The following is a 22184-nucleotide window of genomic DNA, read 5'->3' on the forward strand; positions in this document are numbered from 1 at the left end:
CTGATAAGGTGGTGTTTAGATAAAGCAGAAAAGCAGATATTCAACATTTCAAGCAGTGACAAAACACGAGGGGTGATTTCAGCGTCAACAGAACCATTCTGCTCCTGTTTCACTCCGGACACCAGAGTTCAGACCACGGTGCTCTGCTCGCCCGCCTGGGCTGGCAGCTGCAGGTCACAGGAGACCAAGACGTAGTCCTGCAGGGAGGATGGGCTGAGGGGGTCTGGCAGCCCCGGCCCCCCGGTACAGCCACCGCTGGGCAGCGGGGACAGAGGAGCTGGCACTGCGCAAAGTGATGGGACATGGTTCTGCGGGATAACAGGCTCGAGGAGCAGGCTCTGATTTGTTCTGCAGCCAGGAGGTAAGAGTCGCTCCCGAGTTCCCTTTAAATCAAACACGACAGGGAGCAGCTCAAATGTCTTATTTCTTACCTTGTGAATCACGATGTTGACATTGGTGTAGGTGAAGTTGGAGATGTGGGGCAGGATTACTCCTTCACTCAAGACCTCTAGGAAAAAAACAAAAGGAGGGGCAGTTGCCATTGGGGCGCTGCCTCCGTCCTCGTTGTGGGTCCTCGGTGGCAGCTCCGCTGCAAACCCACCGTTTAAGTGGGCCGGGACCTCCGCATGCAGCGTGGGCAGGAGCAGCTCCTCCAGCAAGGCAGCCTGCCAGGGGACACGCGGTCAGCTGGAGCAGGGCAGGGACAGCAGGACAGGGCTTGGGTTGCTCACTGCAGCTCTCCCTGTCCCGCTGGACCTGCTGCTGAGCAGCGAGCACCCACAGTTCACATTTCCCTGCTGCCACCCACTGCCCAGGGGGTTTTGGGGCAGCCTCAGCTGGCTGGTGCCACTGGGGTGACCAGGCTGGCAGGGGACCGTGCTGAGGTGGGGACTGGTGCGCTCAGCAGGTGACAGCAGCACAGCACAGGGATGGAGCACAGCTGTGCTCGGTCAGTTTGGGATGTGGGGCTGCGGGCACCTACCGGCACAGGACCCACATTGGAGGCAGCCAGGCTGAGGTCATTGTCCCTAGAAAAGAAAGAGCAGCACCGGAGCTACTTGTGAGGAGTTGTGGTGAGAAGTGGCTTTGACCCCCAAACACCAGGGCTGAGCCAGCAGCAAACTTAGTGCCCAGGTGTGTCCGAGCAGGGACTGGGGCTGGACTGTCCCAGGCACAGCAGTGAGGGCTTGAGAAGGTTTTGTCCCCCAGGACCCTGACAACAGCTGCATCGGGCAGTGAGTGGGCTGGGGACACTGTCGGGCCGCCGTCTGGAGCAGGGGTGCCCAGGAGCCCCCCAGAACCCCCCGCCGCAGCTGTGGTTGCCGATGGGGCAGCCACAGGCAGTTCCCCTGGCAGCGGTGCCGGTGGTGCGGCAGGAGCAGGCAGGGGTGCTGGCGTGTGCTGGTCATCTGCGTACGCCTGTGCTGAATGCGGGGGGTGGATGGTGCAATTCCCACTTTTCTCTCTACATTACTGAATTCTCACTGTTTCCTTCAGGGTAGAGCTACCTCTGCAATGGCCAAACCATGAAAGCCAAGAAATTCCCCAGAGCACTTTGCCTCTCCTGTCCCTGCTTTGATGGGGACATGTCCCCTTTGAGGTCAGGGCAGAGCTGGGGACATTACTCTATCGCTGCTGCAGAGATTGTCATCCGTGTGTCGGCGACGCTCAGGAGGAGTCCCGCAGACATGTCCTGAGGAAAGGGAGGGCAGGATCAGAGACAGCAAACAGTCTTGCATCAGCTCTGAACAGTGGGATGCGATGAGCCCGTCCCTGTGCTACCACCTGTGACACATCCCTCATTCATGCGCTACCCAACAGAGGGAAACGCTGCCGAGGACTTTGAGTGCTGCAGCAGGTAAAGGCCAAACCAGCCCCTGCAATGACTGCAACCGCTGGGGCTTGTGGCAAAGTCTTTGCTTTCCTGTTTCCCTGCAGCTCGGACGTGCTCGCAGGGCTCACTCACCACGTGCACGCTCACGAAGCTCTGCAGCGCCGGTGATCCCGCCCCGACGTGCACAGTGAGGAAGAGCTTCAGGGCTGCCTTGCCTTCCTCCAGCACCATCCGCGGCGAGCTCCTGAACACAGCTTGCAGCGTCACCGGTACGTCCTCCTGGAACAGGGAGCCCATCTGCCGAGGGAGGGGGGTTGTTTTGGGGCATGGCAGGTGCCGGGGGGCATTGCCTGAGACAGGGCCGTCCCCCTCAGAGGGACAGCATCAGTGCCAAACCTGTGTGATCTTCTGTGCCATGGCAGCGGTGGTCAGCGGGCTCTGAAAGACAAAGCACAACTGGTGAGGTGGCTGCCAGCTGCTTGGGCTGTGCTGGGGCTGGTGAGAGTTGTGCTGCTCATGGGGACACACAGGGACCTTCCTGCACACCAGCATGGGCTGGGAGCAGCAATTTGGTTACTCTTCATGGCAAGTTCTCCATGCACCGTCACACCAGCAGCATGTTTGGGAGCTTGGGGATGCCTGACTCCAACAGATACTCAGAGACACCCACGCTTTGCAGGGTGCACAGCTCCTTGAAGCCATTCGTGGGGCAGGGCTGTCCCTCCAAATGCAGGTTTTCTACCTCTTCCTCGCTTACTCGCTCTACTCACCGGGATGGTCATGTTGAAGGCTCCGGCCATCTCCAGGGCGAAGAAGAGGCTGGTGTAGAAGTGCTCTGAGAGTGCCAGGGTGAGGTGGGAAGGGCTGGAGCTCGTGGGCTCGGGCATGCTGAAGGGCACGGGGCTGACTGGCAGCGGGATCGCCATCCCCGCCACCTGGAAAGTTGTCTGCAGGGACACGGGCAAGGAGAACAGGAGTTTGGGGTGTCTTGGGCACATAGTGCTGGGAGACAGGGGCTGTCCTGAAGGCTGGAGCTGGGCTGGGAGTGCTGGAACACGGAGACTCACCTGCAAGGAAATGGTGACTCCCTGCTCGGAGAACACGGGCGCAGCCAGGGGCAGGTACTGGACCTGGCAGTTCGGTGTGACGGGGAACTGGGCTGTGAGGTGAGCAGAGGGATGCTCAGGAGGGGCGGGAGCAGTTAGCGGCAGGTTGAGCTGGGAAGTGTCTGGGTTTCCCGAGTAAAGGGATGGGGATGGAGCTGGGTGGGGGAAGCAGGTCCCAGGGAGATGACAGTGGCAGAGAGAGCCTGTCCAGCCCCATGACCTGCTCCAAAATGAGCCCTGGAGCCCTTCGCCTGTGAGGACACTGAAAACTAGATGCTCACCTGTCAGAGACATCAGCTGCTCATTTGGGAAAAGCAGCAATTTGGAGACTTCTGGGCAAATCTGTAGAACGAAGAATAGAAAGACAGGCAGTAGATGAACACAAGGGTCTGCTGGTGTCAGCTGTCCCAAACGCCTCTGGTGTGGGTGTCCCCATCGTCTGACCACGCGGCAGCAGGAGATGGAGCCCGTCAGCATTTGGTGACCACAGGGTAAAGCACCAGGATGGCTTAAAGTGCTCCAGTTCTTACAGAACTGCACAACCTGGTCTTGTGCTGTCTCATGCCTTTGTCTTACCTTATTGACGTTAATCTCCTTGTCCATGTCTGAACTAGAGGACTTGCTGGATGAAAACAACAGAAGATGTTAGGCAAGAGCCAGCTTGGCCAAGCATTGCTGAGTGTCTTTTGTCTGACTCAAAAAGCAGCCAGAGAAAGTATTGACATTATTTTCTACCGTCTATTAGGCTATGATTACAATTCAGAATCCTAAAACACTGAGGAATTCCATTAAAAATGTTCCTCCTTCACTACTTTAAAAGATCCAGTCCCTTATGAGAGAATGAATCTCAAAAATGGGGGGAAACCAGCCCTGCAAGCAGAACAGAGTTCCTCCCATGCAGATGAAGTTTTGTGGTAACCTTTGTAAGCATTTAGGGCAGTGAGCAGAGCTCAGTCATGTCACCCTCCTGCCTACAAGTGGTTGTGCCTCAGTTGCTTCTTTTCCCCCTTTACCCAGGTCTCAGAGGAATGAAAACTGCGGAGTCGACCTTTCCGTGTCCTCGGTGCTCTGCTGCTCCTCCAAGGTGGGTTTGCAGGCAGAGGTCACAAGCTTCAGGTTCCCCTCGGGGGTCATTTCCAGGTGCAGGTCGGCCAGGATGGACAGTCGCATGGCCTTGGTGCTGGAGCTGTGCCGGGAGAGGAGGAGGCTGGGGTAGGGGAAGCCCCCGTCCCATTCACCCCGATCCCCTGGGACCCTGGCTGCCGCCGTCCCATGTCCCCGGCACTCACGGTGCGGGGGTGACATCCAGGTCCACATCAACGCTGAGCCGCAGGCCGGCATCCGGGATGAGTGACAGGGACAGCTCGGTGACTTTGACGGAGTTAATTTGCTTCCTGCAAGAGCAGAAATGAAGGTATTGGGAGGAATGTGCAGCCCCTGGCTGCTCTCACAAGGGGCAAAGCCTAAAAGCCCATGAGATCCGTACAGTTTAGGGACAAATAAGTGCCCAAGGGTGGAGCCAGGGCTGAGACCCCAATGGAGGAGCCAGGAGCTTGTTCCTAAACTGCCCTGGCAAACAGCCAGGTTAGTCTCCAGGAGGAATTTTGCCCTTGTTGGCAAAATACTTTTGTGGCGATATTCAAAGCGGTAGGTGGCAAAGCCTGGGCAAAGCCGAGCTGCAGACTCACCTGCTGGGCTCTGGGGAGCTGGGAAGCAGGTCCGAGGCTGTGGGGGCCACGAGGTCCTGTCTGAGGACGTTCTCCGTGTGCGGCTTCGAGACTTGAGCAACTGCGAAACAGGGCAGGTGCTTTATGAGACCCTCTGGAGCTGGTGGCCCGATGCACAGAGCTGGACAGGCTGAAATCTGTCCAGGTGACATGCGTCCGTCCTTCGCTAACCCCACTTCTATCCCTCACTAACCCCCCTGTGGAGAGGGGATGGTGAACAGCAAAAGGTTCTGGTCACAGTGTTTGGTATTTCGGATGCTGCTGCCTCCCCTCCCTGCTGACAATGTGGGAGATGCGGGGTCTGGACTCACGGTAGCTCAGTCCTGATGGGGTGAGGATGCCCCCACAGTCGGGGGACCTGGTGGCCTGAGCAGGGACCAGGAGGCTCAGGAAGATGCTCAGGGCGCAGAGCGTCGCTGTGTCCGCGCCTGGAGAAGGAAAACACCCACGGCAGATGGAGAGAGTGGCCCTGGCCCAGCCACCGCAGCATGGGGACACGCTGGGGACACAGCTCTGCTCCCTGGGGGGTTCGTGAGCTTGTGTGAAATTTGTGGAATCCTCCCACAAGTCTGTAAGCTGGAGCGGTGCCTGCAGCCACCTGGCACCTGCTGAAGGGCACATATTGGCCTAAAACTGGTGTAAAACTAGCAAGTAAATGGGAGCTAAAATTAGTTGAGGAATGAATGTAAGTTATGGAAGAGGCTAAAATCAAATCAAAAGGTGAAAGTGTTACCTGTCTCTAAAAACATTTGGAAATCGTTTATAATGTTTGTAATGCTCTCACAATATTAAGAAAACAAGTAATTCAGGCTGTTTAACCTACATAAAATATTCATATTTACATCAGTCGTTGCAGAAAGCAGACTTCTGATGACAACTGAGCCTTGCAGAGACACCCCAAAGTAAGTACAAGTAATGCCTATACCAAGCTGTTCAGTTTGCAAATGAACCTTTACCTTTCCTGGCCAATCTTCGCATTCTTCCAACTCAGCCTGTGTCTCGCCGTGGCCACACCAAGGATTTGTCCTGGCTTTATATATCTTCACAGCTAAGGCTGGTGGAGCAGAAATTGGCAAAGAGGGCTGGAAACTAGGACATTGGGTGGACGCTTTGTTTTACATATGATTTTTTATTGTTTCCCCACATACTTGCTTACATTGGCCATTGACCGAGCGCGGTGAAATATTGAGCAGTGGGTGCTGGGGCAGCTCGCCTTCCTCATGGTGCTCCCGAGGAGCACAAAGAAAGGGCTCTGGGGGAGAGTGCCAGCAAATCATAGTTGGAAAGTGAACATGGGTTTCTGTGCTGTGCAGCTGTGCTTTCCTCCTGTTCCATCGGGACATCTCCAGAACCTGCTGTACTTTGTGTCCCGGTGCAGACCAGTAGAGATGAGACCCACACGTGTTGTGCTGAGGTCTTGGCAGTAGGGTAAGGATGTTCCCCCTTTCCGTCAGGCCTGGGTAAGTCTGTTGAAGGCAGCAGGAATGTTTCTGTGGGGCTCAGGGAGTTTTAGACCAGAGAGATCAGGCTTTTTTAAGGCATACCTCCTCTGACCTCCAGAATGGCCCATGTCCCTTTTCCTTCTTCTCTTTAACCCATCCCAAATCAAAAGCCACTGGCGATGTTTACTACAGCTGGTAGAAAATATGGTGGATGATGTCCATCCTCTTTGATAATGTCTCTACAAACTGTGAAAGTGTTCATGGAAGGGAGTCCCAGTCCCTCTCCTCCCTGTGCTTGGGCTCCATGGTGTTCTTCTGTCTTCCTTGGCCTGGAGGACAGGATGTGGACCACCTGGAAATACCACATTGGCCCATCCTCTGTGGTCTCACTCAGCTCTCCTCTGACTTTCCCCACAACCCCGATAGTTGTGATCTCAGCTCCAAGCCGTGACCGCTCTTCCCAAGAGGACGGAACTGCCCGTTTTGGTCTGAATCCCTTGGCAATGGATGTTCAGCACTTGCTGGAACACCTGCTGCTGGGTGGGAACCATTGTCCTTGTGCACTGAGAAGTGAGTTACTGGGCGCTGGCTCCAGGTGCATCTTGACATGTTCAGAGTCTTGGCTCTCCCCAGCGCCGGGCTGCTGAGAAACGCTCAGAAAAGCAGAGATCAGCCACGTTGTGCATTTCCGTGGAAGCATCCGAATAGCCCTGTCAAGAGAAAATATGAAGATATACGTCTAGAAAATATGAAGATATACATCTAACAGCCTGCTGAGGGAGAGCAGGATTTACACTTCTGCGCTGATGAATGCAGCCCATTTAGAGGCAAGAAATGTGTTCGTGAAAGTAAATCCACTGAGAAGGTTGTGACCTGCAGACATGTCCCCCGGGGCTGCGGGAGGCGTTTCATGGCATCTGACATCAGTGGGGACACAGACACAACCTAGAAAAGTCTCTGAGAAATAAGCCTTTGCGGTGTTTTAGAGCAGCAGTTGGAAATTGGCCCCTGCTCGACCTTGTTCCAGCGCAGGTAATACCGGCAGCTCTGGAGATTTATCTGTGGAGTGTTGGTGTAATTTACGGTGGCGCAGGGTCTGGGAATGAGCTGCAGGGACGAGATGGCACCGTGGAGCTTAGAGGTGGATTTTCTCCTCCTGAAGAGCTGTTCTGATCCTGGTGATCCCTGTGGAGCCTAATTAGGTGTCAACTTATAGCATAATGACTGATCAAGTTACTAGCGGAAAAAATCTTTCTGGCATGATGCGTTCCTTATCAGGCGTTATCTGTAAACCTTACGCTCCTGTCAGATAAGATGTAAATCTCCCTGTCTGGGCTTAGCAGAGAGAGTGCATCACTGGGAGGGGAGTGATGGCAGATTAAACCTCATGACATGTTTTATACAGAAATGAAGAGAAGAAATAAATTACTCGGTGCTGCAGGATTCCGCTGGGATGAACTTCTCAGGCGGTTCTTCTCAGCCTCGCTCCAACCCTGCTGAAATCTGTAAGAATCTTACTGAGATTATTGCAATTTCCACCGGGTTTTCCACCAGCTGATCCCATGTCCCTCCCTGGCATTTGCAGAAGCTCCATGAACTTTGGGGGGTGAGAGCCACTTGTCCCAAGAGTCACTGTTACACGGGTGTCTCCAACAGCAGAATTTACCATTGCAAGTCTTAGGCTTCTCCTTGCCCCCACTTCTGTCTGTACCACGTAATTAAACAGAGCAGTGTTTTCTCCTTGGGACTTGACAAGTTTCTGTTGGCTCCTCCCGGAGTTGAGCAAGAGCTCTGGCTTCAGCCGGCCAGGAGCACATGCCTGGTGCTGCGGCTCAAGGGCTCACCTGGGCTTCCAAATTTATCTGTGGAATTATTTGTATTGGCAGATGTCAGCAGCCCTCGGTGATTAGGTTACACCACAATAATCACCCAGCCCTTTTATTCTTTCATTTTTCCTCTCTCTCCATCAGGGTTTATATATGGGCTGTTTCTTGTGCTCTCCAGGAGATCTGTGCGAAGCCTTGACAACCTCTGGGGACCTTCTGTGGGGAAGAGCTGGGTGAAGTGGCAGCAGAGCCAGTCCCCGTGGGAGCTCCCGTCATGGGGGGGGCAGCAGCTCACGGCATCTCCCCCGGTGCGACAGGAGATGGAGGCCAGGGCGGTGGAGCCATGTCCACAGCCCGTGGAGAGGCCCATCTCACCTCCTGCCATGGCCACCAGCCACAACCTCTCCTGCTGTCCCTGGGGCCATGTGCTCACCAGGCAGCTCTAACTCTTTCTCTACAGCAGGTTTTCAGCATCACAAGCAGCTCTGGTGCTTGTGGAAGAGGGAGGCTCAGCATCCTCCTCAGCTACCAGCTGCAGGGCGGGTGGTACAGGACACAGGCACGTCCTGATGGGCTGTTGACAGATGTCTGGATTTTGGGGAGTGATTCTTGTATTCAGGCTGTGTTTTGGCTGAGGTAGCTCTGTTGGATTTGCACTGAGCCCTGCTCGCTTTCATCTAGTGTGAGCGCAGCATTCAGCCCCTGTTGTGTGGTTTGGGAACTGTCTCCAGCTCATTGTGTCTCTGTCCATTGAATCCCGTACACTCCTGCGAGCTGCTGTCAGCTCTGGAGCTCTGTGAGCAGCCGTGCTGGATCAGAGGATGTTCAGGATTTGGTGCATTTTATTGCTCGGTGGCTGGCTGGCATGGTTGGGAGGAGCTGATGGGCCAGGAGCTGTCCTGGGGATCGATCTTGAATGATTGACTGTGGTGAGTGCTCAGCTGTGTTCACACCCGTGTGTGGACATGAGTCTGTCTGCAGAGAAGTGGGCACCGCTGTGCACAGTCTGCATCCCCTGCGTGTCCCGTGCGGGATGCTGCACATGGGACCCCACGGCTGTGACACCCTGACAAGAGCACGAGTTATCTCAGCGGTGGGCAGTATATTATGGTGGGAACCTGAAAATGCGCCCGTATCTCATGTCTAAAATCGCAATGTGTGAGCAGTGAGCACCCACCAAGCTCCAACGATTGCCAAGGACAGCAGAGATGGCTGATAATCTGAATTTATGGCATCTGGAGGGTCCTGGGGGTGCCTGTGTGTGTTGAATGGGAATGTGTTAATAACGATGTCTCATAGGGCGCGGTGGGGGCTGCTGAGTCCCCTCACCCTCTGGCACAGGCTCTTCCCTGGGCATTTTGTGCTGAACTCCTCGTCTTGTGCAAATCTTCCAGCGGTTCCACTGCTCTGAATGAGAGTGATGTTCTGCAGAAAATGGCAGAGGAAGCAGGAAACAAAAAGCCAAACGCCAAACCCATCAAAGGCATCTCAGGGTGAGTGATGATCAGCAGCATTTCACCGCGAGCCCCAACCTGGGAATGAGAAAATAAAAGCAGAAGGTTGGGAAGTGTCAGCCTGGAGGCAGAAACGAATCACTCCCTGCTAACAAGTGCAATATTAAAGCCAGTGATTTTCTGCATGGTTGTGTCTACAAATACATGGAGAAACTATAACTTAAAGGCAACAAAGCGCGTCGGCTCCCGCTTCGGCACTGCTGGGGATGCGGCAGCGGCTCTGTGGCGCGGGGGCTGTGCTCTCGGAGCCGGGGTGCCCAGGTTCTGTCCAGAACAGCCCGAGGGAACCCCAGGATTTTGGGGGGGATCAGAGCTGGCCCTCCGTCCTGCAGATTCCTGCTGAGTGAAAGAACAGAGAGGTTTTGAATGCCAAAATGCTTTTTTCCCAAAATTAAACTGTGCAATCTTTTTGTTAGGAAGGAACATGATTCTAAATTTAAAAGTGGTTTTAGATGGAAAGTTTAAACAAAAAGTGAAAGAACAAAAGTGGTGATGGCAACATCGGTGACAGGTGACTTGGCTGCCAGCAGCCTAACCTGGCAGCTCTGATGGCTCCTCTTTCCCAGCTCTTTTCTCCCATTATTTTTCTGCAGGCTGAAGGTGAGGGGTCTCTGTCCCCAGTGGTGTCGCTGGTGCTGGGCTCGGGGCTCTCTTGGTGCGAATGGCCATGGCTGGGAAGAGGTGAGGCGGCAGAGCCACTGGCGGGGCTGGGGACCTGCTGTCCTGCGGTCTGTCCTGCTGTGACCCAGCTTTGTCTGAGCAGCATCATGGGAGAACACGTGGAAACAGCTCTGGCCACAAGGCTGACGGCGGCGGTTGCGGCAGGACCCATGGGTGTCCCCAGCTTCAGCTCCAGGACCTGCCACATCACCCTCCCAAGCATTAAAACCGACCTCCCCAGCTGGTGAGTGACCCCGATGGACAGTTTGCCAACATTAATAATACTTAAGAGGTGGGTAACAGCACCCTAAATCTCACAGTCTCCAGGGGTGGGTTTCTGCGGAACACAGATATTTTTCACTGTTATTTTTTTCCACTGAGGGAACCCAGATGTTTTATGGACCAGCTCAGGCCAGCACTATCTGTGTAATTCCAGGCAATGTTCATCTTTGGCATAAGTCTTAATTTAAGTGCTGTGCTCTCAGGATATCAGAGATACCAGAGCTTCTTTAAGACATGGAAACCTTTATTTAAAGCCAGAAGGTGGCATTCTTGAGAAAAGGTTTGTGGAGAGAGAAAACATCTTTTATTAGACACCTGGCATATTTTGGCTTAATCCGTACCAGAATAGGTTTCTTTAGCACTTGACTTTATCGCCTTTTGGTTTTTAGTCAATAACGATTGCTATGTGCATGATGGCTGTCCCTGCCGCGGTGTCCCTGCTGCAGTGTCCCCTGCTGCGGTGTCCCTGCCATGTTTCCCTGCCCAGCGTGCTGCCCGAGGTCACAAGCATGTTTCTGAACAGCACCCTCTAGAAGGTGCTGCCAGGTCTGGTAAGTCCCGTCCTCCTCCCACCCTCTTTTCCCAGAGACCATCACCTCCTCCTTCTCATTCCCCTGCACCGCCGCAGGTTTCCTGGTTTTGCCCCACAGAGGAGCTGGCAGGCTGCTGATGGGAGCATTTGGAGCAGTTACTGGTTTTCTGCCATCAGCACCCGCAGCGCAGGCACCGTCACTGCCCAGAGCCTGGTCCAGCCGGTGGTGAGTGCCGCGGTGCTGGGACAGGGCTGGTCTCCAAGCTGAGCACGCTGTTTCCTACTGCTGAGCATAGACCAACTTGACTGACTCCCACTGACTTTGGTGAACACCTTCGATGCTCAGCACCCACCAGGGCAATCCCCAGAGCAGTGAGCTGGGAAGGAAGGGGAATGTCACCCCTTTGCTTTGACCTTCCACAGGTTTCCAGGGTGCTGCCTCCATCGCAGCTGGTGGTGACTCAAATGTGAGAAGCGAAAAAACGGTGGTGACCATCACTGCAGACAGAAGCTCTGTGCGCCTCTTCAGCACCGCCGAGTTTTGGGTTTCCCCTTCAGACTCTGCTCCCAAATCCCTCTTCATCCTGGATGTTGTGAGTTGAAGCCTTTTGCCATTGGTGAGGGCTCAGTGTGGTCACCCTGCCTGCGGGGGACTCTCCTTCCCTGTCCCCAGCAGGACAGTGACCTGGAGGTGGTGTGCTTTGCAGAAGCAAAGCTGCGGCTCTCCCTCGCTCTGCAAAGGTAACGCGGCTGCGGGTCCCCAGTGCCACCACGGGCACAGTGCCAGTCCCCGTCTGCTGGGGAGGCACACGCTGCACCTCAGCCCTGCGTTTTCAGAAGGAACCTTTGCTGTCTCTGCGTGATTTCTTTAGCATTTATACTAACAGCTGTTTAAAAACAGGTGAGGGTTGACATGACATAATCCAGCTGACCTAGAATGACTTGGTTTTGTTTTGTTTTTTCTCTCTAAGTTTGAAGAGCTGAAGTTGTCCTGGCTCAGGGTAGAGAAAATGCTCCGGGTGGGGGAGCAGCCCCTTCCTGCTGGGGCCAAGGTCTGGGTGAAGAGTTTGTGGGTTCCTGCGACATTTCTTCCTCTTTCCTCAGCTTTTCAATAATGTGCCTCCACGAGCTGAAATGTGAAGACCCCACCGCCCCATGACGAGGGTCTGGCCAGCAGAGCCAGCTGGGCATGGCTGGGCAGGGGTTGTGTTTCTTGGAAGGATGGGTCCCCGTATAAATCACATTTGCAAAGCGATAGCGGATGCATCAGTGCACGGGGGCAGCGCCCACATCTGCAGGAGGGAGTGCGAGAAGGGCCCCCTCGAGTGTATGTGCTGTGAGAGGGGAGTGTGAGTGGGATTAGGCTGCTTGGAATGGGTTAGAGATGGGCATTTAGGTATCGCCATGTATTTATTCGCATTTCAGAAGTGCCTGGCATCGTGGTTTATTGGCTGCATTGCAGATGCTGATCCCGAGCCTATAGTTCACTGATTGCTAGATAATTACCTGTCATTAGTAACTCAATAAACAGCTTCGATCCTTATTTCATCCAGCCCATAGGATTCGAATGTTTTTTCCTGGTGACAGGTAGTGAGTGCAGCATTAAGGACATCTTTGAAAAGATCATTGTGTTTTTAAGAAATTGTCCCCAAGAAAATTTGACTGTGAGACGGGCTCTGCAAACCCCATTTGTTTTCTGGTGTGTGCTGCCGTTCCACAGCACGGGGAAGGAATCGTCCTCATCAGGAGCCCTGGGCAATGGGAGAAGCCACCATAAAACCAGCTCCCCATGAGGACAGGGCTTTGTGGTGCCTTCTGTCTTTGTTTTGCTGCAAACACTGTCAGTGCCAAGCACATTTTTTAATGAGGTTTCCCTTATTGTTCTTGCATTAGCTAATAAATAATCAAACAGTTTGAATCTGAATTCCCTTAAGAAGAACAAAAATGAATCAAAATATCTGTACGCAGTCAAGGCTGGAAATCTCAGGGGGCACCGAGCTGATTTTTCAGGGAACATTTAACCAGCTGCCAGGCTGCACCGTCACGTCACGGGTGGCTGGTGCCCTGGGGCACTGGGTGGGTGCAGCCTTGGGGACACGGCCCCCCAGCCCTGACCCCCAGCAGTGGGGGTGTCCCAGTCTCTCGCAGTAAATGGTCCCAGAGGAATGATGGAACACCCCAAGGCTGTCCTTGCTCAGGGGTCCCCGCAGAGCTGGTTTCCTCAGGCAGAAGGTCCGTGTCTGGGTGCTGTCTGCAGCCAAGCGGAGCAGAACCCTCTTGTTTTCCAGCTCGAGCTGACATGTTTCTCTTTGCCTGCCTGGCCAGAGCCCCGTGCGAACGCCAAGATCTCTGACGCTTTGCGGAGTTTGTCCCTCTTGCTACCGGCCCTTTCGTCTCCTTTTCCAGGAGATCTGAGCATCAAAGCAGCATCAGTTTGCATCGGTCCCTTTCTTCTCCCTTAGACCAAACCCGTCCTGGTTTACTCTGTGTTTCCATCCTCACATAGTGATTTGGCTTTGTGTTCTTGGGGCATTGAAAGTCACTTTAGCGAGACCCGGACCTCACAACGTCATTCTCTTCGTGGGAATCTGCTTCAACTTACCCAAAATATTTAGTTGTTAGAGACCTCTGCATTCAGCAACGGCTGGTGAGAGGCCAAGTGACCATCACACCTATAAGGTCACTTCTCAGGAACTATCCCAGCAGTGCTCAGTGCCCCCCTGCTGTGTGCTGACCATTATCAGCTCTCTCTTCATGGTAATTCGGGTTTCATATAGTGATTGCCCAAAGTATAAAGCGTTTCAGGAGGGACAATAACATAATACCATCTTGTTAACGCCCTCTTCCGCTTTATCAAATGTCATAATCTAGCCATGACAGAAAGGCTTTGTGCTCCCGAGGTGCCCAGCTGATCAGGTTGCAAGGAGAGTGACAACTCCTCAAGCACTTTGGCACTTTTGCCATCCCTTCCATGGCCTTTAGCTGGGATATTTTTTAATCCAGAATTAAAGTGTGACAAAATCTGGCTAATCTGCTGGAAATACTGATTTCCAAGTTTGCAGAAAGTATTAATTCTGCACAAGCATTTTTCTGGACTATTATTCTTCATAGCTGGGGAGCAGCCCCTCTACCCCTGTTGTTACTGAGCCCATCGTGAAGGGGACAGTTCACTGCTGTCCCCTTGGCCAGCGCATTGTCCCCTCTGCCTCGGGCAGCCTTGGCTGTGCACACCAGGACGTGATCTGCACACAGGGACTGCGTTTGCATGTAGGATGTTTTTCCTTTTCCTGCTCCAAAAAGCTGCTGTCCTGGTGCAGCTCGAGGCAGTGGCTCCGGGGGCAGTGGCTGCTGGTGATCGGGCCAGGACGGGGCAAGAGGCAGAAATCCGGTGTGGCTGTGGGGCACATGCTGTTGGCTCAGCAGAAACTTTTGGTCCTTTTCTCCTGGCTGTAGCAGTAAATGAACTAGTAGTAAATGAACCAGAATGGACCAGGTGGGACACTATTTTTTAGCATGAAAATACTTGGCCAGACATCTAAGACGGCAGGGCCTGGACAGAACTTTGGTTCCGAGACAGAAGACCCTGGGCAGTTGCAGGACATTTGTTGCATCTCTTGATGTGTCAGCACTGGGACCAACAGAGTCCCTTCAGGACTTCCAGAGCCAGCAAGATCTGGCTTGGGAGCTCCCCAGCTTCGTGGTCAATGGCATCACCCTCTCCAGAGTATGTCCCTGTCACAGCACATCCCACCTCCAGTTCTCCTGGAGTGCTACGAGGCAGCGGTGATGGACCTGGAAATAATGCTGTGCCAGTTAGACCAGTGCAGCGTTTCCAAATCTGATGGGGTCTCTCCCAAGAGTCTGACAGCTCAGGGTATCCGTAAATCTGTGACACCGAACCGGTACACCTTACCATGGTGTCACCATTCCTTCCCAACTCAATAGCTCCTTTTCCTCAATTATCAAATGGATCATGAGCCGCTCAGGTCGCAGGACAGGCTCTGGTGGCTTTGGTAAATGTTGGGTAAGGTCACAGTCCTTGGGCACGTCAGGATGGGAACCCTGGGCATGTCCTGCTGGCCTGAGTGGTGAATATGGGCTCTGCTACTACCTGCACAGTCTGTCTTTACACTGAGAAAGGTGCTGCCTGGTCCTTCATCCATCACCCATAATGTGTGGCACATCTCCACTGCACGGGCTTACTGTGAGTGCTGCAGCACGGAGGACTGTACAAGTGCTGAACAACGAGAGGTGACCAGTATTTTGACACACCTTTTAGTCAAAACTTCAATTTATTTGAAAAAAAGAAGGAAGTATTTTATGGAGGCATGGCTTTTCAGCCATGTCTGCGTCTGGACAGGAGCACAAGCCCCCAGGCTGATGTCCCAGCCTGCTGGGTGTGCGGGCTGGCCCTGGGCTGCCCTGTCTGCCTTGGTGCCTCCAGGGCGTTGCTCAATGATTTACCCAGCTCCTGATACCTCCAGGGAAATATTTGCGGTGGAAGTCACCAGAAACCATCCATTGTTTGTTTTGCTCCCCACCAATTACCCTGGATGTCCTCAGTGACATTGGGTGCCTCTTTCCTGCTGCGAAGCTCTATAAATGGGGACACTTGGTGCAGGTACCTGCAGAGGACAGAGGCATGGGCTGGAGAACATCTCGCACCCAAGAGCTTGGTCAGGTAAGAGCAAACTTACTCCTCCAAAAGCTCTGCTTCTGTGAACCTGAATGCTGAACCCAAAGGAGAATCCTTGACATTCATTTGGGTGTATCGGCTTTTTAAAAAATTGTTATTCTTGCCTGCTGCCTGCCTGAACCATCCTCTGACAAGTCAAATGCACACCAGCTTTCACTGTGAGTTTCTCAAGAGCAGCCATGCACATTCGTTGTATTTGCAGTCCTTGGAGAAGAAAGGGTATTTCATGGTTTTCATGAACAATTATAACTTAAATTATTTTTTGTAAAACTTGGTTATCACAGATAGATTTTTACCTGAGGTGAATTAGAACTCTCACGCTACTTTTGATCCCTTTTTGATGTGCTTTTTCCATTTAAATAAATTCTGGGCAATGAAGTTCATTATTGTAGGTCCTGCAGAAATATTTCGATGACACTGAAAGTTTAAAAATTATTTTCTCTTTCTTAAATTTTAGCAAAAGGTGCTTTCATGCAGAGGGAAGCCTCAGCTGTCTGGTGTTTGTGCAGAGATCCTGACATCCAAACGAGGAGACGCTCTCCTTATAGATGTGTTGCTGCTGCTGTCCTGTGTACATGCCACTGTTTTTCTTTCCATGACTAGAGATGATCACGTGTCAGAAGTGTCTTGTTTTCCCACCATGTGGGATACAGGATCTTGTTTCTCTGAGAAGTTTACCACCCAGATCAGCTGCTCCCCAGATCAGCTCCTGCGCTGGGGGTTGAATCAGAAATGACTCTACAGCCACTTGGCTGCAGTGACGGTCAGTCCTTGCAGCAGCAGTTGAAGTTCTGGTTCCTCCTGCAGGAATGTTTTGCTGTGCCCACCACTGTGGTGATGAGGTGGGAGAGGTCCCAGCAGCTCCAGCTCTGATTTTCTCATCCCTGCCTGGAGTTCCTCCTTTTTCTTTCCTTCACTCTCTTCTTTGCTCCCTGCACTGGCTGGTGCTCACTGTCCCCACATTGCACTGAGGACAATTACTTTCCACAGTTATCAGGACCAAAGATGTCAGCGTTCTGGGCTGGGTTCCTCCTCTGCAGCCTGTTGACCCCTGGAATCATGTCCGCGGTTGTCAAAGTGGATGTGGATGGTAAGTATAGAAGAGACAGGATTTATCTTTGATTTTGAGACCAGTTCTACTCTTTCTGTCTCTTGACCATGCTCAGAAAATCAGAAGCTGATCCAGATCCATTCAGCACTAGTGGCAATGCTGATAATTTGCGTTTCTAAAGCACTTTGGAGGTGGCACTTCAGATACTTTACAGTGGCTGGTGCCACCTCTATTGTATAAAGAGAGAAACAGAGGGACAGTGGAGGGGAAGGAGCAGCCAGGGTGGCACAGCACACCTGTGTACTGAGTCCACAGTGCTTACAGTCACCTCTCATCCTTTTTTCAGATGCTACACACTCACTAGCCAAACGTGACCTCCAGAAGCTTCCACGTAATCTCCTTGGTGGCAATCTGCTTGGTGGTCTGCTTGGCGGAGATGGCCCTGTTGGTGGTCTCCTTGGTGGAGATGGCCTTCTTGGCGGTCTCCTTGGTAAAAATGGCGTCCTTGGTGGTGTCCTTGACAAAGATGGTGTCCTTGGTGGTGTCATAGGCAAAGATGGTGTCATTGATGGTCTCGTTGGCAAAGATGGTCTCATTGATGGTCTCCTTGGCAAAGATGGTGTCGCTGATGCTCTCCTTGGAAAATATGGTCTTCTTCATAATCTTCTTAGAGCTGTGATTGGCAAAAATGGTCTGCTTGGCAAAAATGGTCTCGTTGGTAATCTTCTTGGTGGAAATAATGGAGATGCACAAGGGTGAGTGAGAGTGGGAGATGGGTGTCCCTGAGCTGCCCTCAGTGTGTCTGGGCCATGCTGGGGAATGACAACAGCTCTGATCTGGAGCCTGCTGTCTGAATCCCCCTTTTCCCCCAGGGCAGGTTCACAAACAAGGGTTGGGCTGTTGGGAGTTTCTTTAGGTACCTGCTGTGCAAGGGTGACCTGTAGGTGTCACAAACTGGTCCCGGGTGGGAGGAATCCCTGCTCACCTGGGGTGGAAGGACCCCGGGATGGTGCCTTTGCTATCAGCCACAGCACTGGGGGCTGAGGGGGTGGGGCATCTATGGTATGAACATGTCAATTTCTGCCTTTTCCTTGTTCCAACCACCCAGGCTGAGAATTGTGAACAACACCCTCCCGAAAATCAGCCTGCACTCCGTGCCAGGCTTGGGGCAGCAGGTGGGCTACAGCACCCGGCTGCTGGTGGAGAGCACCAGGTACAGTGTGGCCATCAGACACGGCTTGGGGGAGTCACCACCTTTTTGGCACACAGGTGTCCTAAGCTGCCATGTTTCCCCACCGCAGCACGCCAGGCAGGACAGTCTGCGTGCCAGTGGAAGCAGATGTGTCCATGCTGGTCCGGAACAACGGGGCAGCTCTCCAGAACAAGCAGGACTGCGAGACTTCTGACATAACCATTAACGTGAGGTACTGTCCTGGGAGGTGACACCCCCGTGAGCAAGTGCTCATGGCCAGCACATGGTCCCCAGGGTGGGGGGACACCTTGGTGCTGTTGGCCATCGAAGGTGGCACTTCTGTGCCTGACGCCTTGGAGGCTGAACTACCTGGCTGCCAGCCTCCAAGATGAACTGCTGACCTTTTTCCTAAAATTCGGGCTCAAGAAAGAATACTTGTGTGTTGTGCTGGTAACCTAGTGCTGGGCCAGATTCAGAGGGCTTGTTTGTGGTGATACTTTGGCAATGAAGTAAAACCCTGGACAGTGCAAGCGAGGCATTTTCTCTTGTGCAAGGTACTTTTATTTTCCAGCTCCCAATTGTACATCACTTTTTATTTCCTATTTTCCTGGTACCCAGACCCCAAGTGCCAATTCCGGATCAGCCTTTAAAGCGCTTCCTAAGTGATGCCGTGCGCCAGGTGGTGAGTCTGCAAAGCGATCTTTGTTCAAGCCGTCGGCACAGGGCTGGGCAGCGGGCAGGGTGGGCAGGACAGGCAGCGGGCCAGCCTGTCCCTGTGGACACGGCTGTTTGCACAGCTGCGGCTCAGCCAGGACAGCCAGCACATCCTCCCACTGACGGACACCATTCCACCCCGGCACCATCGTCCGTGCCCAGCTCCACGCTGGTTTAGTGGTCGCAGTGAGAAAATCTCACCCGGCAGAGCTGTTTTCTGCTGTTAATGCAAAATGCAGCAGCTGGTGCTGTGGGTCCCAGGGCTCTGACTGTTCCCTCTGTCCCCAGGCATGTGACATCGCCAAAGCCAGGCTCGGCATGGTGAGCTCCTTGGTCAGATCCAGGACCTGTAAGTGCTGGCACTCCTATCCTTGTCCCCTGCTCCTGTCTGACCCCTGCGCTTAGGGTTGGGTGGTTTTTTACACTGGGTAAATACAAATATTTTAACAATTTCCTACAAACACAACTCTCAGCTCAAGCAAACATGCCATTTCCCTTGTCCCAGAGCAGCAGCAGCAGCAGTTTTTTCCTGCAGAAAGCCACTTCAGGAACTGTTGCTTTTAGAAACAATATTTTTGCTGCAAAATAGTGCTTTTCAGTGGCTTGCCCAGCTAGGATCACTGAGCAGGAGCTGCTGCTGGTTCCAATACCTCTTGGGACTGGGGGATTTGGGAGCATCACCCCTGACTTCAGTTCAAACCTTTCCTCCTGTGTCCCGCAGCCGCGGTCCCGCAGGGGGCTCTGGACGATCTGCCCCCCTTCTCCATCGTCGGTGCTGACACCATCCAGCTGGATGTCAATGTAAGTGACCCTGCTTCCCTGGCCCAAACACTCTGATTTAGTCAGTTTGGGTAATTCGTTGGACGTGGTGGCTCTTTGCCGAGGGCTTGTCTTGCCCCAGCTGCCTTCAGGTAAACATTTGCTAGAAGGTGCTGGTGAGCGTGGTCCAGCCACGTCTGTGCCAAGGCCACCAGTGGGTCTCTGTCTTGTTTTTACTTGCTAATCCCTGAAGGCAGCATGAGCCAGACTGGCTTGACACTGCTTAATTAAGTATAATTACAGCACTCTCATAGCTGTTAATCAGAAAAGCTTAATTTCATACACGAGCAATGGCCACCATTCACAGGCAGGTTCCATTTAAAAGCGGTTTGTAAAAGTTTGGTGTGTAATAAGTAGGGACCATCATCAGGCTGAAAATATTGGCAGCGTGTATTACTGCTCAGGGATGTGATGGGGTTTTAAGGGAAAGCTGCAGCGGTGCAGCTGCTGCTGGTGTAGAGCAGCCTGAAGATGCCGTGTGTTCATCGAAGTGTCAATTAACCCCATGTGAGCCTCTCCAGGGGCGGGCAGGGTGCTCGGTAACACCGCAGCCCCTGACCCGCTAATGTCCCTCCCTGCTCTATCCCTGTAGCTCGGTGCTGGAGACGCAACAGGTGGTGTGGTGGCCCCAGCCGCGATGCTGCTGTCCCATGGCCACCTGCCGCAGCTGCGCCTGTCCCCGCGTGTCCTCGCTGCCCTGCTGGTGCAGCTCCAGGCTCAGAGAGCCCTTGACGTCAGCATCACCAGCAACATGGTGGGTCGTGACGCCCCCTCTCAGGGCTGGATCAGGGTCCTGGTCACTCTCGGGTGGCCTAAGAGTGCTCATCACTGTGTGTTTGTGGGTCCAGCGGAGCCCAGCATGAGCTTTGCACAAACCCCAGTTCCTAATGCTGCCGGTGCTGTTCCCACAGGTGCCTGATGGTGCCTTGCTGTCCGCGGCCGCCCTGCAGCCCATCATCCCCAAGGTCAGCTACCTCCTTCATGTACACCGATCCCCAACCCCACCACCACTCACCACACCAACACCCCCTTGTCCTGACCCCCCAGCTCGCCAGGGTCCTGCCGGGCTCCCTGCCGCTGCAGATGCGTGTGCGGGTGGGCAGCGAGCCCATGGTGGCTGTCAGGGATGGAAGAGCCACCGCCACCCTCAAAGCCACCATCGACGTGGGCAGCCCAGCCCTGCAGTCTGAGACCCTCTTTTCCCTTGACACGGTGAGTGGGCTTTTGGGAGATGAGACCTCTGAAGCAGGGTGAGCAGAGTCTGGCTGTTCTTGGGCTTAGCCGTGTAGTACTTGTATTTTTTAATTACTACATCTTCAAAACAGCGATACCTAATCCTTTTAAAATACTTGTAAGCAAGCACAAGTGAAATGTTTAAGGAATAACACAAAATAAAGACATGAAGGGTAAACCCTGGGGAGAAAGATACCTGATGCCATCCATCAGAAATGCAATTTCTCGGCACAGACAGGTGTTTTTTCTCAGAATGGGTTATTTACAACTACTCCAGCTTTTCTTTTCGGTCTTAGGAGTTATACAGGGAAATAATTTCATTTCTTCCATTGTTCCAATTGCAGGACATTGTTCTGGACTTGACCCCGTCAATCTCCAATGGCAGACTGCAAACCTCCCTGGCCCTCAACAGGTAGGGCAGGGCTATGCAGTGGGTGCTGCTGGGACACTCCTGGGGACCTGACAGGACAGCGATGGGGAGGTCAATGGGGATGTGGAAGAGGTATAAATGGCTATGGAGCTTTCCTGCGTCCTCCTAGCCCCAGCCTCACACCAAGGGATGTCTGAAGTGATGATAGAGTTGTAGAAAAGTTGCCCTGTGTTCCAAATCCTTGTATCTTTGTGTGGCTGAGAAATTCCAGTCCAAGAAGGGCCTGAGCAGCATCTGGAAAGTGGGAGGAGGGCTGTACCCGATGCACCCCGACTCTGCTGTGTTTGTTATCTTTTGTAGCATCAGACTCACGCGGGTGCCCACAGGACTTGACCCTCTCAGGGTGAGTACGTGCTGCCTCGGACCGAGGCGCTGCAGCCAGCCATGTGAGGGGCAGAGGCTTGCTGTAGAGACAGAGAAACAGACTTTCTATTCTTCTTCAGTCTTCCCATTTCTCCTTCTCTCGGCAGAGGCTAATTGCCATCTGCCCTGTCGGTCCCATGTGTCCCACAGCAGTGACACTTGGATGTCTATGTTCACTTGTCAGCGCACGGGGGCTGCTGGGAAGGGGGAAGGAATAACCAAGAAGAAATTATCCAAAGAGCATATCCTTGTGTGTCCCCACCCTCCATCCTGGAGGAGTGTCACTGGAGGAGGGTTCCAGCCCTTGTGTTTCCCAGCTCCGAGCAGTGACAGAAGGGAGTTGATGAGCCTGACATGGCTATTTGCATCTCAATAGCAGTTGCTCTCTTCTTCAGACATTGACACACGTTTTCTTCCCCTCAGGTCTCCTCGGTTACAGAGTGGATCAAGGAAGTCCTTGGTACCGCATACATACCGGCCATCCAGGGTACGGCTGGGTCTGGACCCCCTCCTCCCACACTCAGCTGGGTTTGGGGTCTCTCAGGGTTCCCCCATGATGAGACACATTCATTCGGTTTTGCAGATGCCGTGGAAGTGTCAATCCCTCTGCCCAACGTTCTCAACTCCAGCCTGGGCAATGTCCCAGTTGATATCACCAGGGTGAGGATGGCATCTCCCATGGGCGCTCCCACTTTCCAGGAGGCTCTTTTGCCTGTCTGGGCCCCCAGGAAACCTCATCCGTCTGGGATATGGGGGAAAGGTG

At 53.3% G+C, this 22184-nt stretch overlaps 1 protein-coding gene across 1 annotated transcript; it reads right to left on the reverse strand.

Moving 5' to 3' along the window:
- Positions 1-128: 128 nt before the first annotated feature.
- BPIFB2 (BPI fold containing family B member 2) lies at positions 129-16680 on the reverse strand (the record flags this gene model as incomplete). Its single annotated transcript, XM_080354697.1, has 17 exons — positions 129-197; positions 432-508; positions 602-665; positions 983-1028; positions 1626-1693; positions 1967-2131; positions 2231-2272; positions 2605-2781; positions 2902-2993; positions 3222-3282; positions 3517-3562; positions 3989-4126; positions 4230-4334; positions 4629-4728; positions 4979-5095; positions 15472-15548; positions 16601-16680. The coding sequence occupies 17 exons, from the start codon at positions 16678-16680 to the stop codon at positions 129-131; spliced, it is 1524 nt and encodes a 507-aa protein (XP_080210823.1).
- Positions 16681-22184: the final 5504 nt, after the last annotated feature.

This window comes from Nesoenas mayeri (genome assembly GCF_963082525.1).
Source record: "Nesoenas mayeri genome assembly, chromosome: 16".
Taxonomy (NCBI): domain Eukaryota; kingdom Metazoa; phylum Chordata; class Aves; order Columbiformes; family Columbidae; genus Nesoenas; species Nesoenas mayeri.